The sequence below is a fragment of the Bombyx mori genome, chromosome 23 (genome assembly GCF_030269925.1).
Source record: "Bombyx mori chromosome 23, ASM3026992v2".
Lineage (NCBI taxonomy): Eukaryota > Metazoa > Arthropoda > Insecta > Lepidoptera > Bombycidae > Bombyx > Bombyx mori.
The window spans coordinates 21,328,724-21,352,169 of NC_085129.1; the positions used below are offsets into that span (position 1 = coordinate 21,328,724).

At 48.3% G+C, this 23,446-nt stretch overlaps 1 protein-coding gene across 1 annotated transcript in view; it reads right to left on the reverse strand.

Moving 5' to 3' along the window:
• The window catches only part of LOC101736570 (protein son of sevenless), a 35,930-nt gene extending 13,472 nt beyond the window's left edge, over nt 1-22,458 (reverse strand). The window contains exons 1-26 of the mRNA XM_038019470.2: nt 22,090-22,458; nt 20,895-21,014; nt 20,164-20,301; nt 19,746-19,922; nt 19,280-19,489; nt 17,199-17,328; nt 15,619-15,722; nt 15,335-15,502; nt 14,586-14,650; nt 14,256-14,386; nt 13,497-13,597; nt 12,839-13,415; nt 11,792-11,903; nt 11,553-11,709; nt 6,317-6,487; nt 5,571-5,666; nt 4,993-5,175; nt 4,741-4,903; nt 4,513-4,634; nt 3,258-3,377; nt 3,031-3,118; nt 1,986-2,069; nt 1,537-1,642; nt 1,410-1,460; nt 1,135-1,249; nt 965-1,049 (exon numbers count right to left, since the gene is read on the reverse strand). Coding sequence (XP_037875398.1) covers nt 965-1,049; nt 1,135-1,249; nt 1,410-1,460; nt 1,537-1,642; nt 1,986-2,069; nt 3,031-3,118; nt 3,258-3,377; nt 4,513-4,634; nt 4,741-4,903; nt 4,993-5,175; nt 5,571-5,666; nt 6,317-6,487; nt 11,553-11,709; nt 11,792-11,903; nt 12,839-13,415; nt 13,497-13,597; nt 14,256-14,386; nt 14,586-14,650; nt 15,335-15,502; nt 15,619-15,722; nt 17,199-17,328; nt 19,280-19,489; nt 19,746-19,922; nt 20,164-20,301; nt 20,895-21,014; nt 22,090-22,185 — 3,670 coding nt within the window. The 5' untranslated portion in view covers nt 22,186-22,458. The remainder of the gene's footprint in view (nt 1-964; nt 1,050-1,134; nt 1,250-1,409; nt 1,461-1,536; nt 1,643-1,985; nt 2,070-3,030; nt 3,119-3,257; nt 3,378-4,512; nt 4,635-4,740; nt 4,904-4,992; nt 5,176-5,570; nt 5,667-6,316; nt 6,488-11,552; nt 11,710-11,791; nt 11,904-12,838; nt 13,416-13,496; nt 13,598-14,255; nt 14,387-14,585; nt 14,651-15,334; nt 15,503-15,618; nt 15,723-17,198; nt 17,329-19,279; nt 19,490-19,745; nt 19,923-20,163; nt 20,302-20,894; nt 21,015-22,089) is intronic.
• Nucleotides 22,459-23,446: the final 988 nt, after the last annotated feature.

The following is a 23,446-nucleotide window of genomic DNA, read 5'->3' on the forward strand; positions in this document are numbered from 1 at the left end:
AAATTTATTTCTTTTTTTTTAATATTAAATAATTAATAATAAATATTTAACGTTAATAATTTAATAATATTTAGTATGAATTATATTAAATAATAACTTTGTCATTTATATTACTAAATAATACATACGGATAGTTAACCTCAATTGTATTGGAGCACTTAGGAAGGTTGACGAGCACAGTTTTCTAATATTAATTACACACAAAATTACAAATATTTTCTAATATTAATTAGTATTGATTTAAATATTCAATTTAAATCACTTCTGATTATAATTCAGACGCACATATAAAATTCGCACTTGTATAATGAAAACAAAATGAAAACACGTGTTTTAAATGTAGAAACTCAGAGCAAGTGGATAAATATTATAAACATAAATACGCAGTGAACAGAGGCGGCGTGCGTGCCAACATGCGCCACTAACAGAGGTTCCATTTCTGTTTTGTTGGTAGCATTTTTTACGAGTGTACATGCGCGTAAGTTCACCTGCGGCTATATTCAGACTCGCCAAGTTACGTCGGTCGTATTGTAATGAGCGATTTAGTAGGCAACTTCATTCTGTTAATTTTGTGTCACGGTGCGCGCGTGTCGTAAAATTGCACTCTCATCAAATTTTTCATAACGCGCCTAAAGAAGTATAACTTCAAAAAAACACCACCTATTTAAAAATCAAGTCTATAACACTATCGGGCCATATAATCTATGGATGGGCGACGATGATGATGATTACTCAAGCAATGGGATGAGTGGAATCGGTGAACTCTAAGATTTGGATTATAAATTGATATTTAAAAATTTCTAACTTTTTTACTGACTTTACCTATTCTTTTCGATTTGACGGCTATGAAGTCACAATATGGCGCAGGTCCATGTGTATTCTTATTTGAAACGCATTATACACAACACCACGAATACTCATGAACGCTCACGACCGACTATCGGATAAAAACAGCGCAACTTACCATGGTGGGTGTCTATCCGGCGCGGCGGGGCTGGGGGTGGCTCGCTGTGTCGCGGCAGAAGGGGGGGCACGCTCTCCTCTTTACTCTGCGGGACACACGGTGCGGTTAGCGCGGGGCGGGGGCGGGGCGGGGCGTTGGGGGCGGGGGTTTGGGGGCGGGGCGACGCTCACCTCGTGCTTCCTGGCGCCGAGCTCGAGGCTGTGTCGGCTCGTGTAGAAGGAGTCGGCGTCGACGATGGGGTTCCGCGGCGATAAGTTCTGTGGTTTTCTCTCGACGGGCGCCGGCCTGCGGACAACGCGGGGACGGTTGCTAGTGTGTGCGTGTTGTCATTTTATGCGAGTCAATGTCTTCATTTTAATTCAAAATTAATTGATGCTCATGAACATTCATGAATGCTCACAGCTAAAAATACTCTAGTGAAACGCACAATGCGAGGTCCACTCACCGGTCGTGCCTGGGGGAGTGCTTGTCCCTGGGGGAGGGCGGCTCGCTGTTCCTGTGCAAACAATTCAGTTTCATTAGTCATGAGTAATCACTCGTGAGCCGCGGGGCAGGGGCGGGGGGGTTCTCACCTGTGGCTCCTGCCCTTGTCGAACAGACTGAGCTTCTTGTCGAAGAGGCTGAGCTGGCTGAGCGAGCGCGCGTCGGCCTTGGGGCTGCCGGCCTCCGCCCTGCCGCCTGCGACACGCGCCGCAAGGTTAGACTCAACGAAACGCAGAAACAATTATAATTAATAGTTCACTAAAACAAAGAAGTGTGCGACCCTCTCCCGGTCACATCTATCTATTCAGTCGACCGCGCCACTAGGGGGCTGCGGGGGCGACGCTTTAAAAACTATCTGTGAGCTCCAACCTAAGTCAGTGCTCATGAAGGCTCAACACTTAATATTATTTTGATATGAACGAGTGTTAACATTATAGTCTATTGTCCTTAATGAAATGTGCGTGGCACACTTACAAGTAATCACGAGTGCTCATAGGACAAGGCTAGTGTAAGACGTACAACGTGTGCGAGCACTAACCTCTGTGGTCGTCGTGGTGCATGGGCAGCGACGCCACCGACGCGCCGTCCCACGAGCTGCCCGTGGGGGACAGCTGCGACACGCCTGTAGGGGGGGATGGTCACGGTCAGTTTTATTGCTAGTACTCACGATCGCTCACGCAAGCCGCGGAGATAAGTAACACAATTGTTGTGTAAGTGATACAATTGTTGGACTCGGGGGTGCCGGCTGACATGTCAAAGTGACACTGACAGTCATGTCCAATCGACTTTTTGGCGGGAACGCGAGGAGTGAAGTTGTGTGATTTGTTTTATTTTATCTATTAGGTATTTCTTAAGGTTTAAATGTGTAATAACGGTGTTTAATATCTGTGAAAGTGCACAAATGTTGAAAAATGAAACAAAGCCGCTGGACGTAGATTTTCGGGATCCCCCAAAAAGTCCACAAAAAAAAATTCAGTAAATGACCACCATTTTACTGAGATTATATTTCATCCCATATCATCTCATTTCATTTAATTCCATCCCGGACATTAATGTCTCAAATTAATCATCTTAATTTCATTTCATTTCACTCTGTATTATCATTTTTCATAAAAATAAGAATATAAATTAAAATAAGACATTACTTAAAGGTCTTAGTTACCAGGTAATAAAATCCATAAAAAAAAATATTATGTCCAATTGTTTTCACTGGTGATGGAGGATCTTGTGGGCCCCCACCGGTGGTTTCACCCTATTCCTACCACGAAGCAATAATGCAATCTGGTTTGAAGGGTGGGGTACCCGTTGGACTGTTAGTTGAGGTTTACAAGTCTGGCGACGATATGACCACTCGGGTGGCAGCAGTACCGTTGAGATCGTCAGCGCAAAAGTGGTATAAGCTTACCACAGTTAGTATGAAGATAACGCGGTTCGAATTTACTTTTACACTGCTTCGCAGGTAAAAGCGATACGCGCCAAATAATGTGAACAGCGCCATCTGTTGTCTACGGGCGGAACCAGGGATAGAATAGGTTTCATCAATATGAAGAATTGTGGGTCAGGTCACTTGTACGCGGACTCACTGAGGTTGTCGTCGCAGGTGGAGTGGTCGTGCTGGTTCCTCCGGCTGGCCTTCACCTGCTTCAGCGACAGGTCCGGGTACTTCCTGGGCTGCAATCAGACCGAGTTACACGCCTCGCCTCGCGCTAACCAAACTCAATACTAATTACTGAACTGAGAGCATTGATCAGGTAGTAGTGACGTCACGGCGTGCGGGGGTGCTGCGCGGGGCGAGGGGGGCGGCACTTACATACTTCGGCATCTGTTTGACCGGCGGCCGGGGCTCTATTTCCAGACTTTTGTTGTACAGATAATTTGTGATCTCGATGTCGTCTTTCCCGGGAAACGGGTCCAGCGACTCCAGGAATGCCTGTGAAAAGAAAACCAGACTAGAATTTGTAATTTACTTATTACTTACTTCCTAATTTATGTAAGATACAATACACAAGTAACTAAGTAAATCTGGCCATGATTTTTTTATTAAAGTTAAATTCTGAAGAAAAAAAATCAATCTTTTATTCGTCTTCAAAGAAGTCTAGTTATTTCGAAAAAAAAATTGTTATTTCTTTAAAATTGTGTTTTTGAAGTGAAACTTCTAATGCGACTTCCTGTTGGAAGTCGCATTAGAAGGCTGCGTTAAACGTTCAACGCTCCTGGGGAGGGGGGGAATAGAAAGAGACGGAGCGAGAGTGAGTGCGCGCCTCGTGTATGCACCTGGTGCAGGCCAGCGCGCGCGTTAGCAACCAGTAGCGCCCAATATCTTAATGAACTATTTAAAAAAGTACATATATTTATTTTTCTGTCTATAAATTAAAATATATGTAATGTTAATGTTGAAGATGTCGCATCTCTTATACACCGCATTCCCTATTACAAGAGCAATCTGATTTAAGGATGAAAAATGAACAAAACCACAATAGTACACATCGCAAAAGAAGTTTCATTTATTCACGCGCACCGTTTTTTTATATTCTATGCTCCTCGATTATACATATTATATCAATTTTTTTTTTATTGCTTGATGGGTGGACAAGCTCACAGCCCACTTGATGTTAAGTGGTTACTGGTGCCCATAGACATCTACAACGTAAAATGTGCCACCCACCTTGAGATACAAGTTCTAAGATCTCAAGTATAGTTACAACGGCTGCCCCACCCTTCAAACCGAAACGCATTACTGCTTCACGGCAGAAATAGGCAAGATGATGGTACCTACCCGTGCGGACTCACAAGAGGTCCTACCACCAGTAATTACGAAAATTATAATTTTGTGGGTTTGATTTTTATTACACGATGTTATTCCTTCACCGTGGAAGTCAATCGTGAACATATGTTGAGTACGTATTTCATTAGAAAAATTGGTACCCGCCTGCGGGATTCGAACACTGTTGCATCACTCAACACGAATACATCGGACGTTTTATCCGTTAGACCACGACGACTTCAAATTTAATTCAATTTATTTAATTCAACAAATTATACTAGCGATCCGGGCCGGCACCCACCCTGGTCCTGGGCTCCACGGTGAGGCAGTAGGGCTGGTTCTGGTACTGCTGGATCTCGCCCGTGATCTCCGCCACTTTTCTTCGCTTCGAGAAATTTATTAATTCGGAATTTGGAAGGTAGTCTGAAACAATCACATTTGTTATTAACGTTTTGCTCCCTCCTCACCCCGCGCGATGCCAGACACGCGTCTACTCGCGAGGTGGCGGCCGGACCTGGTGTCAACTCACCCAGGTTCCCCTCCTCGATGTGCAGGATGTTGGTGAGGTACATGCCGAAGAAGGGGACGCACGGAGGGTTGATACTCCTCAGCCTCTCCTGGTATCTCCGGAAGTGATCTGTGTTCAGCTCCCGGAGCTCCTCGAGGTATTTTTGCAGGCGGAGAGGAATCAACTGCGGAGTTATTATTGACGTCACAATCTATCTCTTTCCAAACAAATAGTATGGTTTCGGTAGTTGCATGTTATGTGCATGGTGAGGACCTGGAAGGTGGCCCGGAGTCTGTGCACGGAGGCGCTGCCGGCGGCGGCTACGACGGCCAGCACGCCGTTGAAGTTGTTGAGGTGCAGCAGCGCCACGCCCAGCTCCAGCACGCGGCACACCACCGCCACGCGCTCCTCCAGGTTCTCGCTCTCCACTATCCACTTCTCCATCCAGCGCGTGAACTGCATCGCCAAGATGTCACAATCAATTCAATTACCGATAATTAATATGCACGACTTTAATATAGATATTGTCTCGTTTCTTGTTATTAATATCTAATTTGGCATTTGACATAGACTAAATGGCTACACATCGACAATATCCAGCTGACAGTAAGGCGACGCGACGGATTGTAACAACACATTCTGAGAGCAAGCCAAGCATCTAGTGTGAACGTTAACAAGTCCTCGAGCTCTGTGCTTATATTCTGGGAGGGATGGTTTGGACCACCATGAGACTTCACTCTTCACCACCCACCACCGGAACACAATACTCAGCGAGAAATCATTACTTAAGCCTTTTAAGTAGATAGAAGAGAGGAGAGAAGAGAGAGGAGGAAGATGTGCGTCCCACTCACGTTGGTCGTATGCTTTATAATCTTCAACAGGTTAGGGCTAGTCTTCTCCTTGTCTTTTTTCGTCCACACGGCGCCGACCAGCTCGGATGGTTTTACCTTGAAAATATAGATGTTTTTATATCGCGCAAGAGACAAGAGGAAACCTTTAGGTATTACTGTAAGGGGGCAGGCGATGTCCAACCGCGCACCACCTCCGAAACCTATCGGACCCTCCCGGTTCCCTCTCGGTGCTTTAGGCACTCCCAGCACTGATCCCCCCCGCTCGTCGAGCGACCTCACCCATACACATGTACCACATTCGACGTGCGACTATAAATATTGAATATAAGTGCCATTCGCTTGTGTACAATAAAGATTTAAATTGTACATACATATAATACATATCATAAGTTACGGTCATTTCACAATGAGAAATATTAAACGTTAGTTATCACAGCGTTGCCTGACATCATGGACACCCTGTGCCGCGGTCCCCGGGGGACGCTAGATGTTGGCCAAACACGTACTTTCTTGTGGGACACTTATCAGACAACGGGTTTGTTCGTTTCTTTAGCTCCGGATGTGTTTATTAGAGCCTCAAGTGAGACTGACGCGATCGCCCTGTGGACTTCGACAACATTCTAGACAGTTCCCACTCGCCCACTGCCGGACACAGAACCCTGGTCTACCCTTGAAGCTGATTCAGACTGACCGGTTATGAAGTTTGAATGAGCTTGGTTGTGTGAGTATGAGAGCAGCATACAGACCTGCCTGTAGAGATGGAAGTGCAGCAACGTGATCTGCCTGGCGAGCTCGAGCGGGTGCAGCGCCAGCGGGTGCCAGTCGCAGCGCTCTGGGTCCGACACGTGCCGCAGCACCGCGGGAGGCGCCCGGTCGAACACGTGCGACACCGCGCCCTCGCCCTCCGCCGGCTGGCTCTACCGTCACAACACACGCTCGCTCTACACTCTGCCCGCCCCGCGCGCAGCACGGCGGGGGGCGCCCGGTCCAACACGTGCGACACCACGCCCTCGCCCTCCGCCGGCTGGCTCTACCGTCACAACACACGCTCGCTCTACACTCTGCCCGCCCCGCGCGCAGCACGGCGGGGGGCGCCCGGTCCAACACGTGCGACACCGCGCCCTCGCCCTCCGCCGGCTGTCTCTACCGTCACAACACACGCTCGCTCTACACTCTGCCCGCCCCGCGCGCAGCACGGCGGGGGGCGCCCGGGCGAACACGTGCGACACCGCGCCCTCGCCCTCCGCCGGCTGGCTCTACCGTCACAACACACGCTCGCTCTACACTCTGCCCGCCCCGCGCGCAGCACGGCGGGGGGCGCCCGGGCGAACACGTGCGACACCGCGCCCTCGCCCTCCGCCGGCTGGCTCTACCGTCACAACACACGCTCGCTCTACACTCTGCCCGCCCCGCGCGCAGCACGGCGGGGGGCGCCCGGTCCAACACGTGCGACACCGCGCCCTCGCCCTCCGCCGGCTGTCTCTACCGTCACAACACACGCTCGCTCTACACTCTGCCCGCCCCGCGCGCAGCACGGCGGGGGGCGCCCGGGCGAACACGTGCGACACCGCGCCCTCGCCCTCCGCCGGCTGGCTCTACCGTCACAACACACGCTCGCTCTACACTCTGCCCGCTCCGCGCGCAGCACGGCGGGGGGCGCCCGGGCGAACACGTGCGACACCGCGCCCTCGCCCTCCGCCGGCTGGCTCTACCGTCACAACACACGCTCGCTCTACACTCTGCCCGCTCCGCGCGCAGCACGGCGGGGGGCGCCCGGGCGAACACGTGCGACACCGCGCCCTCGCCCTCCGCCGGCTGGCTCTACCGTCACAACACACGCTCGCTCTACACTCTGCCCGCCCCGCGCGCAGCACGGCGGGGGGCGCCCGGTCCAACACGTGCGACACCGCGCCCTCGCCCTCCGCCGGCTGGCTCTACCGTCACAACACACGCTCGCTCTACACTCTGCCCGCCCCGCGCGCAGCACGGCGGGGGGCGCCCGGTCCAACACGTGCGACACCACGCCCTCGCCCTCCGCCGGCTGGCTCTACCGTCACAACACACGCTCGCTCTACACTCTGCCCGCCCCGCGAGCAGCACGGCGGGGGGCGCCCGGTCCAACACGTGCGACACCGCGCCCTCGCCCTCCGCCGGCTGGCTCTACCGTCACAACACACGCTCGCTCTACACTCTGCCCGCTCCGCGCGCAGCACGGCGGGGGGCGCCCGGGCGAACACGTGCGACACCGCGCCCTCGCCCTCCGCCGGCTGGCTCTACCGTCACAACACACGCTCGCTCTACACTCTGCCCGCCCCGCGCGCAGCACGGCGGGGGGCGCCCGGTCCAACACGTGCGACACCGCGCCCTCGCCCTCCGCCGGCTGGCTCTACCGTCACAACACACGCTCGCTCTACACTCTGCCCGCCCCGCGCGCAGCACGGCGGGGGGCGCCCGGTCCAACACGTGCGACACCACGCCCTCGCCCTCCGCCGGCTGGCTCTACCGTCACAACACACGCTCGCTCTACACTCTGCCCGCCCCGCGCGCAGCACGGCGGGGGGCGCCCGGTCCAACACGTGCGACACCGCGCCCTCGCCCTCCGCCGGCTGTCTCTACCGTCACAACACACGCTCGCTCTACACTCTGCCCGCCCCGCGCGCAGCACGGCGGGGGGCGCCCGGGCGAACACTTGCGACACCGCGCCCTCGCCCTCCGCCGGCTGGCTCTACCGTCACAACACACGCTCGCTCTACACTCTGCCCGCCCCGCGCGCAGCACGGCGGGGGGCGCCCGGGCGAACACGTGCGACACCGCGCCCTCGCCCTCCGCCGGCTGGCTCTACCGTCACAACACACGCTCGCTCTACACTCTGCCCGCCCCGCGAGCAGCACGGCGGGGGGCGCCCGGTCCAACACGTGCGACACCGCGCCCTCGCCCTCCGCCGGCTGGCTCTACCGTCACAACACACGCTCGCTCTACACTCTGCCCGCCCCGCGCGCAGCACGGCGGGGGGCGCCCGGTCCAACACGTGCGACACCACGCCCTCGCCCTCCGCCGGCTGGCTCTACCGTCACAACACACGCTCGCTCTACACTCTGCCCGCCCCGCGCGCAGCACGGCGGGGGGCGCCCGGTCCAACACGTGCGACACCGCGCCCTCGCCCTCCGCCGGCTGTCTCTACCGTCACAACACACGCTCGCTCTACACTCTGCCCGCCCCGCGCGCAGCACGGCGGGGGGCGCCCGGGCGAACACGTGCGACACCGCGCCCTCGCCCTCCGCCGGCTGGCTCTACCGTCACAACACACGCTCGCTCTACACTCTGCCCGCCCCGCGCGCAGCACGGCGGGGGGCGCCCGGTCCAACACGTGCGACACCGCGCCCTCGCCCTCCGCCGGCTGACTCTACCGTCACAACACACGCTCGCTCTACACTCTGCCCGCCCCGCGCGCAGCACGGCGGGGGGCGCCCGGGCGAACACGTGCGACACCGCGCCCTCGCCCTCCGCCGGCTGGCTCTACCGTCACAACACACGCTCGCTCTACACTCTGCCCGCCCCGCGCGCAGCACGGCGGGGGGCGCCCGGGCGAACACGTGCGACACCGCGCCCTCGCCCTCCGCCGGCTGGCTCTACCGTCACAACACACGCTCGCTCTACACTCTGCCCGCCCCGCGCGCAGCACGGCGGGGGGCGCCCGGTCCAACACGTGCGACACCGCGCCCTCGCCCTCCGCCGGCTGGCTCTACCGTCACAACACACGCTCGCTCTACACTCTGCCCGCTCCGCGCGCAGCACGGCGGGGGGCGCCCGAGCGAACACGTGCGACACCGCGCCCTCGCCCTCCGCCGGCTGGCTCTACCGTCACAACACACGCTCGCTCTACACTCTGCCCGCCCCGCGCGCAGCACGGCGGGGGGCGCCCGGGCGAACACGTGCGACACCGCGCCCTCGCCCTCCGCCGGCTGGCTCTACCGTCACAACACACGCTCGCTCTACACTCTGCCCGCCCCGCGCGCAGCACGGCGGGGGGCGCCCGGGCGAACACGTGCGACACCGCGCCCTCGCCCTCCGCCGGCTGGCTCTACCGTCACAACACACGCTCGCTCTACACTCTGCCCGCCCCGCGCGCAGCACGGCGGGGGGCGCCCGGGCGAACACGTGCGACACCGCGCCCTCGCCCTCCGCCGGCTGGCTCTACCGTCACAACACACGCTCGCTCTACACTCTGCCCGCCCCGCGCGCAGCACGGCGGGGGGCGCCCGGGCGAACACGTGCGACACCGCGCCCTCGCCCTCCGCCGGATGGCTCTACCGTCACAACACACGCTCGCTCTACACTCTGCCCGCCCCGCGCGCAGCACGGCGGGGGGCGCCCGGGCGAACACGTGCGACACCGCGCCCTCGCCCTCCGCCGGCTGGCTCTACCGTCACAACACACGCTCGCTCTACACTCTGCCCGCCCCGCGCGCAGCACGGCGGGGGGCGCCCGGGCGAACACGTGCGACACCGCGCCCTCGCCCTCCGCCGGCTGGCTCTACCGTCACAACACACGCTCGCTCTACACTCTGCCCGCCCCGCGCGCAGCACGGCGGGGGGCGCCCGGGCGAACACGTGCGACACCGCGCCCTCGCCCTCCGCCGGCTGGCTCTACCGTCACAACACACGCTCGCTCTACACTCTGCCCGCCCCGCGCGCAGCACGGCGGGGGGCGCCCGGGCGAACACGTGCGACACCGCGCCCTCGCCCTCCGCCGGCTGGCTCTACCGTCACAACACACGCTCGCTCTACACTCTGCCCGCCCCGCGCGCAGCACGGCGGGGGGCGCCCGGGCGAACACGTGCGACACCGCGCCCTCGCCCTCCGCCGGCTGGCTCTACCGTCACAACACACGCTCGCTCTACACTCTGCCCGCCCCGCGCGCAGCACGGCGGGGGGCGCCCGGGCGAACACGTGCGACACCGCGCCCTCGCCCTCCGCCGGCTGGCTCTACCGTCACAACACACGCTCGCTCTACACTCTGCCCGCCCCGCGCGCAGCACGGCGGGGGGCGCCCGGGCGAACACGTGCGACACCGCGCCCTCGCCCTCCGCCGGATGGCTCTACCGTCACAACACACGCTCGCTCTACACTCTGCCCGCCCCGCGCGCAGCACGGCGGGGGGCGCCCGGGCGAACACGTGCGACACCGCGCCCTCGCCCTCCGCCGGCTGGCTCTACCGTCACAACACACGCTCGCTCTACACTCTGCCCGCCCCGCGCGCAGCACGGCGGGGGGCGCCCGGGCGAACACGTGCGACACCGCGCCCTCGCCCTCCGCCGGCTGGCTCTACCGTCACAACACACGCTCGCTCTACACTCTGCCCGCCCCGCGCGCAGCACGGCGGGGGGCGCCCGGGCGAACACGTGCGACACCGCGCCCTCGCCCTCCGCCGGCTGGCTCTACCGTCACAACACACGCTCGCTCTACACTCTGCCCGCCCCGCGCGCAGCACGGCGGGGGGCGCCCGGGCGAACACGTGCGACACCGCGCCCTCGCCCTCCGCCGGCTGGCTCTACCGTCACAACACACGCTCGCTCTACACTCTGCCCGCCCCGCGCGCAGCACGGCGGGGGGCGCCCGGGCGAACACGTGCGACACCGCGCCCTCGCCCTCCGCCGGCTGGCTCTACCGTCACAACACACGCTCGCTCTACACTCTGCCCGCCCCGCGCGCAGCACGGCGGGGGGCGCCCGGGCGAACACGTGCGACACCGCGCCCTCGCCCTCCGCCGGCTGGCTCTACCGTCACAACACACGCACGCTCTACACTCTCCTTACAACTAAGCTATCTATCATCATTTTAATAAATGAATATTTCGTAAGCACGCAGTGTAATCCAGACAGCTTGGGGCCATTGACCCTCGCGTTACATTGACTGCTGGTTCAAAGGACATTAGTAAAGTAAAACATATCGACTGCGAGTATTCCTAGAGGTTCAGACGTACCTTCCTCTGCAAGGTCTTGAGCACGCTCTGGACCCACTTCCTCATGGGTTTCCCGTCGACGGACTCCAGGAACTCTCGGAGCTCGTCCAAAAGCTCGGGATCTCTTTCGAAATCATAAAAGTGTTGATCCACCCAGTGTCTAATAACGTTAATAACCCTGCAACAAGAGTACACCGCTGGGGTCAGCGATCACCGAGCTGGTCTGCGGCCCCGGAGGACACGAGACAGCAAGAACTCACCTAAACTTGACGGGCTGCTGGAACTCCTTCCTGTACCTCTTCCAGTCTTCCCTCACGGTGTTCTTGCTGAGCTTCTCGGCGTCGCTGCTGGCCACGCTCTCTATGCTCTCCGCTGCGAATTGTGCAATCAACGTCATTATTCACTGCGTATTCTTTTCTGTCTACCCTCTAGTAAGTTTTTGTTTCAAATTTAGCAAACGAGCTCACAAACATCTCGGCGAGCAGATTTCCAGCATACAGCATACACTGACTTCGAAACAAAATATTTTTTATATAATTGAAAATACAGAATAGCACTAATAAATAATTACTTCAAAACATCATCCAGCTTGCAACGTACAGCACAATGGGTTTGGAGGGTAGGACATCATTAATACATTTAATACCCAACTACTTCTTTATGGATTTTAATGTTGAAAACGATATCACAATAATATATAAGAATAATTATATATATATAGATTATTGGTGTTAATGAAAGTAATCCAAAAGGTAAAAAAGTAGGTTTTGGACAAATGTTCCAACAGACAGTGCATAGAGATGGGACTATCTTTCTTTAAATTAGGACAATATCACACTACATCTACTACAACTTCATATACATTTATTCTTTCTCTCTGATTCTTGTTCCATTCTATTAAGATTTGTTTTAATACCACACTACGTTCTATCTATTGGAGCAATCATAAGTTTTACTGGATTTATTGTTTATAACCGTGAATGTTAGGGGAGAGTGTGGATGTATACGTTACCTATATCGAGGTCTAGCAGCGTCGCGCTAGGACTAACGTCCTTCTTCACTTTCGTCCTTGGCGCTTGCGTTAACAAAATATATGCTGTTAGTTATATATAGAGCATCCGCTGGACGCGGGCTTGGGTTCCCTGGCATCCTTGGTAAATGTACGACACGCCATTTGCCAAACCTACTGGCTCACCACAAATGTACCAATAACATGAAGCATGCGTGTTAGACATTGAGTGAAGTTTGTTGGCAAGTTTAAACTGAGGACAGTCAGATCGATGTGTTCAGTGTAGTGTAGTGGGTACCTGGGGGCGGCTTGTCGTAGACGTCGGCGGGCTCGGGGATGCGGAACCGCTCGATGAGCAGCGCCAGCAGCTCGCGGGGCTCGCAGAAGGAGCGGTAGGTGGTGAGGAAGGTGCGCACGAGCGCCAGGTCGGCGTACACGTGGTACGTGAGGCGCTCCACCAGCTTGAGCAGCGTGGCGCCCTTGACGAGCGGCACGAGCGCGGGGCGGCGCACGGGCGGCTGCTCCAGCAGGATGTTGTGCGGCGCGTCGGCCTCCGCGAACCGGTACAGGCGCGGCGGGGGCAGCCGCAGCGGGTGCCGCCGCTCCAGCTCCGACAGGATGCTCTCGAGGAACCGGTCCAGCATGGGCTTGGTGTTGAGCATGACGAGGTCGCACATCCAGTTCCGCTTGTCGGGCGCCGACGCGCACGCCAGCACCACGGGGCCGCCCACGCGCGGGGACAGCTCCAGCAGGTGTCGCGCCTCGTCCGTGTCGGGCCGGTCCACGATCTCCAGCTTCCGGATGTGCAGCTTCTCCTTGAGCTTGAGCTGCACGGCGCCCACCCCGCCGGCGCCGCCCCCGCTGTTCACCGTCACCTGCACGGTCAGGTCGCCCAGCGGTCAGTGGTACATAGCGAGGTGCGACAGAGAGCTACCGGATGCAGGATGGAGACTGACCAGGCTGGTGGCGGGCTTGCACAGCAGCAGCAGCCCGTCGAACAGGTAGGCCCTCCGCTCGGCCACCTTCTTGCCGGGCCCTATCTTCGACAGTATGTCTTCTGCAATACGATAAGCGGTGTAAGAGAAGAGTAACGGGGGCGTCCCTTGGGGACTCAGTAAACATCAGCCATTTTAAAGTGAATCATGTTGAATTTTGTCATAAAAACTAAAGAAAAGTTAAGCATAAGGAATATATTTTTTCTTGTGAGAACAGACGCTGCACTTTAAGTATGGTACAATGAAATTATATAGTATAGGTCAATATGTTTTCTATGTTGCAAGTGTTTCCAGTGGCAGTTTTGTAAAAGTGAATTCAATTCAATAAACTTTTTAGTTTAATTTCAAGAGTTAGTTATCCATAGTTATTACCAAATTAACAAAAAATATTATTTACTTCTTTATTCTGTAAAGAACGAATGTCGGTGGAAAGTGAATGAAAGAACGAAGGAATGATTAGTAGTGTCGATGCACGGACATCGACGATCGCGCGGCGCGGGCGCCGGGAGGAGGACAGCGGCGCGGGGTAGCGGATTGACACCGGCTTCGTCACTCCGTGCAGCAACGCCGCCCGCGACACTTACTTGTTTTTATCTTGTTTTACTCTTTTTATAAACTTACCAAATAATACAGTCCGCTCTTTTATTTTATATATCACCGGTCTACCCCAGAGCAGTTCGAAACAAGTAGTATGTTTCTCCGGTCCGCCAGGGCACTTACCCCGGATGAATTCGTTACAGCACTGTCCGATGTCCCGGTTGTCCCAGTTGTCCACGACCCGCGCCAGCTCGTTGCACTTCTCGATGGCTTGCTGTCGGCGCGACCTGCTCGCCATCCGCAGGGTACCGTCCCTGCACAGCGATCAATGTCTTGGATGACTAAGAAATAAAGAACTCGGTTTCCTTTGTATGCAAAAGGTTCTCAGGACCTTTCGAGGTGTTGGTAGTGGAAGAACCTCCATTAGAACGAGGAAACAATTGTAAGGACTCCTCCAGTCAACAAAGAGTGTCGGTGAACACCAGTAATAGTTGTAGTAAAACTATAACTTACATTTTCGGTCCGTTCCCCAATGCTTTATCTAGTAATTTCTTGATCGGATCTAAATTGCACTGAACCTGAAATTGCAATTAAATAACATTATAATACCTGTTGGATAAGCACACACTCCTCACTGAGGTATCTTTCAATGACCGATACCGGAGAGAAACGTTTGTTAATATTTAAACAGAACACCTGAAAAGACCAATCGTCTCCGGTGACAATTAAAAGATCTAACACTTCAGGACAACAGAGCCATATCCAAGAGAGGCTGGTCTGTGATTTCAACATTACAGATTATAATGGATCCAATACAAATGAAAGTTTATCTGTTTGGCTTTAGTCTTAGCAGTTGTTGTCCAGATGCGACAGGTGGCGCGCGTGTGGTTGCCATTCAGCGAACTGTCAAGTTACACTAGAAAATCATAGATATTCGTGAAACTATTTTAGCAGGTATCATTAAATAAAAGGATATAAAAATCTACACTCCAATCTTTGAGCAAATTTCGTACAAAGCAGATTGAACCTTAGGATTGAGAGGGCAAGGCTCAGACCACTCGACCACTTCAGAGCAAGTATTTCACATTCAACAGATCTAATAGGTTTCAGCTCAATTTCTAATAACCAAATAACTGTAACAAATTGTCTCCAAGAGATTAATTCTGATTCCGAGTGATTGATCTCCAGTAATTCTTTGAGAGTTTCTTTCCACGGACCTCTCCTCGTCTGTATCATCCGACTAAATTTCCGAGTGAGGGTACCTGTTTAAAGCTCTCCCGGTCGTCGACCGTGGGCGCGGCGTGCAGCAGGGCGAGCACGTATTTGTGGTACAGGAACACGTGTCCGACGGGGGCCAGCAGCAACCGGGGCAGGTAGTACTTCGTGGCCAGCAGGAAACCCTGCCCGGCTGTCTTGAGACCTTCCGATAACTGAAATTTACAAGAAGTCTCAGGTAAAATGGTTGCAGGCAGATTTCATTCTGCTGACATACAGCAGGTCGACAGTCCAACTGTCCACGGAGCCGCACTCCCCAGTGTGTACTCACGATCGGATCGTCCACGATGTTCTGCAAGGCCTCCCTGGACTCCTTCCTGGTGACGATGTTGGCGTATCGGACGTACGCACGAAACTCTTCCACTTCAGCTAATTCTGAAATGTCACATTATGTGTTATTTCTGTCGCTCGTTTACTAGAGGCTGCAGAACTGTTGTCGAAGGATAATTCAAATCAAATCAAATCAAATCAAATCAAAAAATTTTTATTCAACATAAATGAAAGTACATACTTGTTGAACGTCAAAAGAACTACCGCCAATTCACAAGAACTAGCCTCCGTCCTGAGAAGAATTGGCAAGAAACTCAGCGGGCATGTTTTTTTTTTTTTAATAAGAAATTATTATTTATTATTTTTTTAATATTACATTATTTTTTTTAATATGAGTTTTTTACAATGAGTATTATAACGTAACAATTACTACAATATTGAAATGCCCGGAGCGAGCAACTCATTCCCACTTTGTGCAATCTTCTAGATAATCATTGACTTTATACTAAGCTTTATTGCACAGATGTTCTTTAACAGTTTTCTTAAACCTATGTATATGTAGGTTCTGAACATCTTGTGGGATTTTGTTGTACAGGCGCACAGACAAACACCCGAATGAATATCGTATCTTATGTAACCTACTCATCGGCACAACAAGCTTGTGTTTGTTCCTAGTATTTCTATTATGTATGTCCGACTTTTTAGGAAACTCCTCAATATGTTTACGAACATACATCAAATTTTCAAAAATGTACTGGGATGGCATAGTGAGAACTTTAATTTCTTTAAATTTCTACCTCAGGGATTCCCTTGAGTGCATGTTATAAATAGCGCGTATAGCTCTTTTCTGCAGAATAAATATCGTTTCTACATCGGCCGCATTGCCCCATAGCAAAATGCCATAGGACATGACACTGTGGAAGTAACTAAAGTAAACTAAACGAGCCGTGTCCGCGTTTGTTAACATTCTAATTTTTTTTACTGCGTATGCTGCAGAGCTGAGCTTACTCGCCAATTTATGAATATGAGGTCCCCATTGCAGTTTGGAGTCCACTGTTATACCAAGAAATACGGTTGACTCAACAAGCTCCAATGATTCCTCAGAAACAATTACATCACTATCCACTTGTCTCACATTTAAAGATGGTTTAATACATTTTAAAGTAAATTTAATACATTTAGTTTTCTTACTATTCAATAATAGGTTATTGATACGGAACCAATGAACCACACACGAAATCGCATCATTCACTTCGTCATAGACTTGTAATTGTCGTTTAATTTTAAATAATAAAGATGTATCATCTGCGAATAATACGACCTCGTGTCGGGACTCAATAAAACTAGGTAAATCGTTTATATATATTAGAAATAAAAAAGGACCCAATTAAAAAGGCATTTCCGAAAACAAGACACAGGATGATGATAACCATCTGTGCAGACTCGGAGTATACCCTTCTACTCACTAGGGGGAATATTTGATTGAAACATGAATAAGTATGAACTAGAGTACTGAATGTCCACTAGGAGGCCAATCATATCTCAACAACCATATATTCATCACACATAATCCCATATTACCTTCAAAACAACTTCCAATATATGGTGAAGGAGAGTCCTCTGACATCTCCATGGCGTCCTCCAAATTTCCCAGTAAAGTGACAGTCAGTTCGTAGATGTCCACTATATTGCCAAAAATCAGGGACAGAGTCTGAAAAAAACATCCAAGAGAATAAACATACAAATCCAATATATTAGCTCCCCACCTGCACTCTCACACCTGACGTCCAATCTTCACCCGCGCTCAGAGCCCGGTAACATATTAGCTACTCTTATGTCAGCTTTGTACCTCAAGTCAAATCATCACATTATTAAGTTATACTTCTTTAGGCGCGTTATGAAAATTTGATGAGAGTGAAATTTTACGATGCGCGCGCACCGTGACACAAAATTAACAGAATGAAGTTGCCCACTAAATCGCTCATTACAATACGACCGACGTAACTTGGCGAGTCTGAATATAGCCGCAGGTGAACTTTCCGAACCGTACCGAGAATTACAGAATTTATACAATGTCAAGAAAAGGGATGTCCAATATGCGTGTTTGAGGATGTTGTTTAATCGATTTTTTTTTCAAATTCATTAAAATTTAAATAAAAAGAAAAAGAAATAAATTTTATAAAAATAAAGTATAACTTCTTACGCGCGTACATAAGTACACGCACACTTTTTTTTTGTTATAAAGAATTTTGGCTACAACACCTTCGGCATTGATTTTGCCAATGCCACAGTACGCACAAAAATGACAGGTGCTTAGAGAGAAAAAAATACTAAATACAAATAAAGGACAATGCCCATTTTCTTAGGGCCTTTGGGCCCCTAAAAAAGTTGTCGGGTCATGATGGTTTTAACTTAATTTGATAGACAAAGAAATATTGTTTCATATTCAGAAAACTTTTTTTATATTCTCACCCAGGTTTAAGAGAAATCTGTTTTTTTCTGCAGCTAAAATTAAGTTGTTAATTGTTTTCTTCGAAATCAATAATCGCTCTCATCATTATTTACAGTATTAAATAAGTTAATTGTGGTTAATGTTGCTAGAAATAAGCCCTTACGTACATTTTATTATTATTATATCCTCATAATAATAATAAAATGAAAATACGGAAGCCGGCAACGATATTGTTGTTGTTGTTTTTAAATTCGCCAATAAGCAGGCAAAGAGCGTAGCCTATACAGCTTAGTCTGTCGTAGTTATATTTTTTTTCAATAAAAAGCTGGTGTATCTCTTTTTATTGCTTTTTGGGAGTTTTGACGTCAACTCTATGAATAGCAAATTGAGTGAGCGTGAATTTCCGCAAACCTTTTATCTTGAAAAAAAAAAAAACAGTCACTGCTATGTTAGCCACAGTTTTATTCCAATGCCTCAATAATCGTGAACGATTATTGACGTTTAATACACAAAACAACACCCAAATTTATATATTATACATCACAATAAACTATTAAAAAAACATTAAAATAAAACTTCACTCGGGTTGCAGCCAAAACTCTCTGATCATATATAATAAGAATAGAGTAATGGTAGGCCATTGAGATTTTTACTAATGGAATCAATAATATCTAAAAATATTAAATAATTCATGGTTTTAAGTAATAGTTATTATTACAATATATGAATATTGAATTGAACAAAAATAAACAAAAAAATCTGTGAATTATAACCATTAGCTATTTTTTGTTGTTGTTCAAGTCACAGACAACTCTTTCGTTTGGCAGCTTAAAGGTTTACTATAAGGCTTTATGGGCTAAGCCCTTTGCCTGTTGGCGAATTTAAAAACGATGGCACTCAGTTTTGGGATGTTATCAAATAAGTAATTTATTTTTTTGTAAAACAATGCCAGGTTGAAAGAAATGTTGATACATAAACTAAACAACGTGAAAAAATAAGGCATAGTTTTTCAAGTACAAATAGTTTTGACATAAAGTTGGCCCACTTTTGGGCATTGTCCTTTGATTAGTTTTTCCATACGTGAATCTGTGATATTAAAAACAGCACCATCATTAATTAAATGGAGTGCCATTACTGCTCAATACTAGGTTTACTCATCTTCAAGCAGTTATTTTATAAATTTAATCAGAGATTTTTATGTAAAACCCACCCTCGTATCTCCATCCAGTATTTTATCTAGCTCTTCTTTGAAGACCCTTATTATGAGATGCAAGTCCCTTAGGAAGTGCTTCTCGTCAGTCATGAGGTCTCGGACCAGCTCTGCATAAGAGAGGGATCCCCTCCGGCCCCTCCTGTCTGTGCTAGTGGAATTCTCCACCACTGTCAATTCTGTCTCTTGATAAAACATATCCATTAAAACCTGTTGATTAAAAGATTATTAAATATGTTTGTAGATATAGATGTGCATATTTAAAATTAAATTTTACATTTTACAATCTATACTAGCTGTACTTAGCAGACAATAATATGAGCTCAGACTCTACCGAACGAGTTACCAGAAACCATAAATTATATAAAGTGAATGATGTCACCCACATTGTGACAGTATAATTTCGATTTATTGCAATTACTCTCTCCTCCGTGCATCATACTGGTGAAACTGTCTTATGTCTTACCTTATCAGCACACATGGCTGTCTTTATGTCCTGGCAGGTTATAGTATCATAACCAGACTTCTGTGACATTTTCTTAACAAAATTTCCGGCCAACTTTAGTATGTCGACACTAACATATTCTAATATGGCAGTCATGAACACTGACACTGAACTGTCAATTTTGTATTGGAACACTTCCTGTAAAGAAAATATATAATTAAAAGTCACAATTTCTAAACAAACAGGAGAACTTATGTTCTAAATTCAGACTAAGCAGTTTTATTACCACAGTAAAAAACAGAATTTGGATTGATTTTCTACAAAGCCAAAATATTTGTAGTTACATAATCAGTAATATTAATTTTGTTTTTATTTTCAACCAGTATTACTGTGATAATTCAACATATATACTATATATATGTCATAAATATGAATATACCTTATGCAACATGTTGTGTAATCTGTCATGTGGAAGCAATGGTCTCCGTCGCTTATTAGTGGCTGCATCCCGAGCGTCAGCTGGAGCCCATTTGTCCAAAGGTGTCGGGAATGTTCTAGCCACACGGTCTTCCACATCCTGGTGATTTTTCATTTGATTTACAACTCAATTGTATTATAAATCAAAACAATAAAATTTAAAGAATTTTTGAACTGTTTTAAATACATGGTATACATATATAGTAAGTAATCTTACTACCTTTTTTTTATATATGAGCCGGATGTGTAGAGTTTTCAAAATATTCCTTTCTTCCCAAAAGTCATGAGAGTGTTTATACAACTTATAACATTCAATTAATTTCTTGCATCAACCAATGAGACTCAAATGGACAGGTTTTTATTTCTTTTCATTTTAATAAAATCATTTCAATAAAATCAATAAATATTACAATATTATTCAAACAAGATTCAAAAAGAGTTCTTAATGATAGCATTTCAGTACAACTAGATTATGGTATCTTTGACTCACACAACCTAAATAGAATATATCTATCATTATGTCTCTTTATTTAATTACTGCCGTTGTAGGCAGACTAGCATACGACCCATCTGATGGTGAGTGGTTACTGTCACCCATGGACTTCAGCAATGCCAAAGGCAGAGCCAAGCTGCTGCCTACTGTTATGTACTCTCCACAAGCCTTCTAAAGGTCTGTAATGTCACAAAAGTTACCTGTACAGTTCTAGGTGTCGGTGCTGCACACAGCGTAGAGAGTAATCTCAGGCATAATGATTCCACATACTCTAGGGCACTCTCTTCAGCACTCAATGATGGATGCACTTGTTCTAAAACCTGAAAACACAAATTCAATGCTATACTTGTTGAATGACAACATTGTCTACAACACTAATTAATTCACACCAATCCTAAGAACTAGAAAAAGAAACTCAGCATCCTAATATTACTTTTTTTTTAATCCCCAATACCAAGGTAAATGATAAGACCTATTGCTTTCAGGTGAGGTGTAGGTGTTCACAAAGCTGACTGAGACAGAATTTGGTCCTGACCAGGTGTCATTGGAATTAACTTTTAGGTCCAAGTCAGTTTTTAATACAAAGCAGCCAGAAATTGCTTCTATACCTCAAATGTGGTTCACTAATATACATGTAATGATAAGCAATAAAAGTTTATTTTTTACTTGTGGTAGAGCATTTTATGAGACCTTTAAGTTATTATCATCATCTATCTTCCACTGGTGATGAGTAATCTTAGATTCCAGTCTAACTTCAAATGTAACATATCTCAAATTTCATTCAAGGATTCATATTTCTGTGAGAATACAGTACAGCTGCTTAACATAAGGATCTTCTCATCTGCTCATTATACATGGTCATTAAGCATTTTTAAGTCACGTATTAAAACTTAACCTTCTCACATGTTTTATTATTACAATATTGTTCTTAACATATTATATCAAAGGAGGCCTCTTCATAAGTAAACCTTTTTAAATGGAAACAGTCCTACAATTATGTTTCTACAAAAACAATTTGCATAAAATTTAGTTTATTCTTGTATATTCATAATATTTTAATTTTAATAATCAATAAACATTAGGTATATTTTTTAAATTATTTTTTTTACAAATTTTTACTAAAATACTTAAATAAATTACATTTAAAATTGTTTTTAGTATTTGTACTGATAGCGCATAATCTAATTTGACAGCACATTATGAAGTTTCAGTAACAAAAGCAAAACATTTTAATAAACAAAAAATGACGCAAAATAGTATATATTTTTTCTTTTACAGTAACTTAGTAATACTAGTCTGGAGAGTGCTTACGGGAGCTAAATTTGTTCACTTTTAATTATTATTTTGTTAATTTTTCAGAGGAATTCGTGTTAATTACAAAATAAAAATGCTAACCTTTTTAAGTGGGTTTACGAATATTCCTCTCCATTTATCTACATTTTCGGGGTCTAAAAAATCATAACCCCTTATCTCCTCCACTGTGGGCAGCATCTTACTAATGAAACTTGTTCAGGAATCATGTAAAACTCAATGTTATAAACTTTTAACAACACTAACCACATTACACTTTTAATACTAATAAAACAAAATATAGACGCGCTGCACACTTATAAATATGTTTTAAGCACACAAATTTTGTACTATTTCAGTTTTTTGTAAACATAAATAGTTTTTTTAGTAAGAAAACAATTAAAAAATATCTTTTTCACTCATTTGGTCGGATAAACGACGCCATTTTTAATTTACAAATCAACGCCACAGACAACACTATTTTTTTAAAAATGGATTTCACCACCTGGTTACTAGGACCTTTAAGTCATGTCTTATTTTTAATTTATATTCTTATTTTTATGAAAAATGATAATATGGAGTGAAATGAAATGCAATGAAGTTGATTAATTTGAGACATTAATTAACTGGGATGAAATTAAATGAAATGAGATGAGATGATATAGGATGAAATATCATCTTAATAAAATGGTGGTCGCTTATTGTGATTTTTTCAGTGGACTTTGGAAGATCCCGAGAAGTTACGTCCAGCGGCTTTGTTTTATTTTCCCACATTTGTGCACTTTCACAGATATTAAACAGTTAATAAACCACCGTTATTACACATTTAAACATGAAGAAACACTAAATAGACAAACTAAAACAAATCACACAACTTCATTCCTCGCGTTCCCGCTAAAAAGTCCACGGCGGTAAAAGGTCTGGTATCACAGACTATCTCCTTTTTTCCACCTCTCGTGCGTTCCGGCTTACGCATCATAAAAAGGTGTGTTCTTAAACGCCACATTGTATCCATGAATAGTGTGGTTAATATTTAATCATTGTTCTCTAGCTTTTGGATAAATGATGCACAGTCTCAAATTAGTGTTCGGACACATTGTACAGTTTAGGACACAGAACTGGTTCGGGACCGGATCGCACTATTCCCAATGCGAGCTGTTCCCTTTGTACGCACATTATTATTTTTTACTTTTTTACTGCCAGATACCCACCATTACCGTCGCCCATGAATGTCAGGAATGCCAGGGGCAGAGCCAACCTGTTGCCTACCTACTGTTAAGTACTCTCCACAAGCCTCGTTTTTCGAAACCTCGCAAAATAACCGATACTGTCATTACGGATCCTACCGATCCATTAACGGTGCTTTTAGGTACCACAAGCCCCGGTCACCGTCCTCGTCGAACCCGTCCAGAGCTGCCAGATGACCCTGTGAATTCCCACCCAACTTTTTTCGAAAACCTCC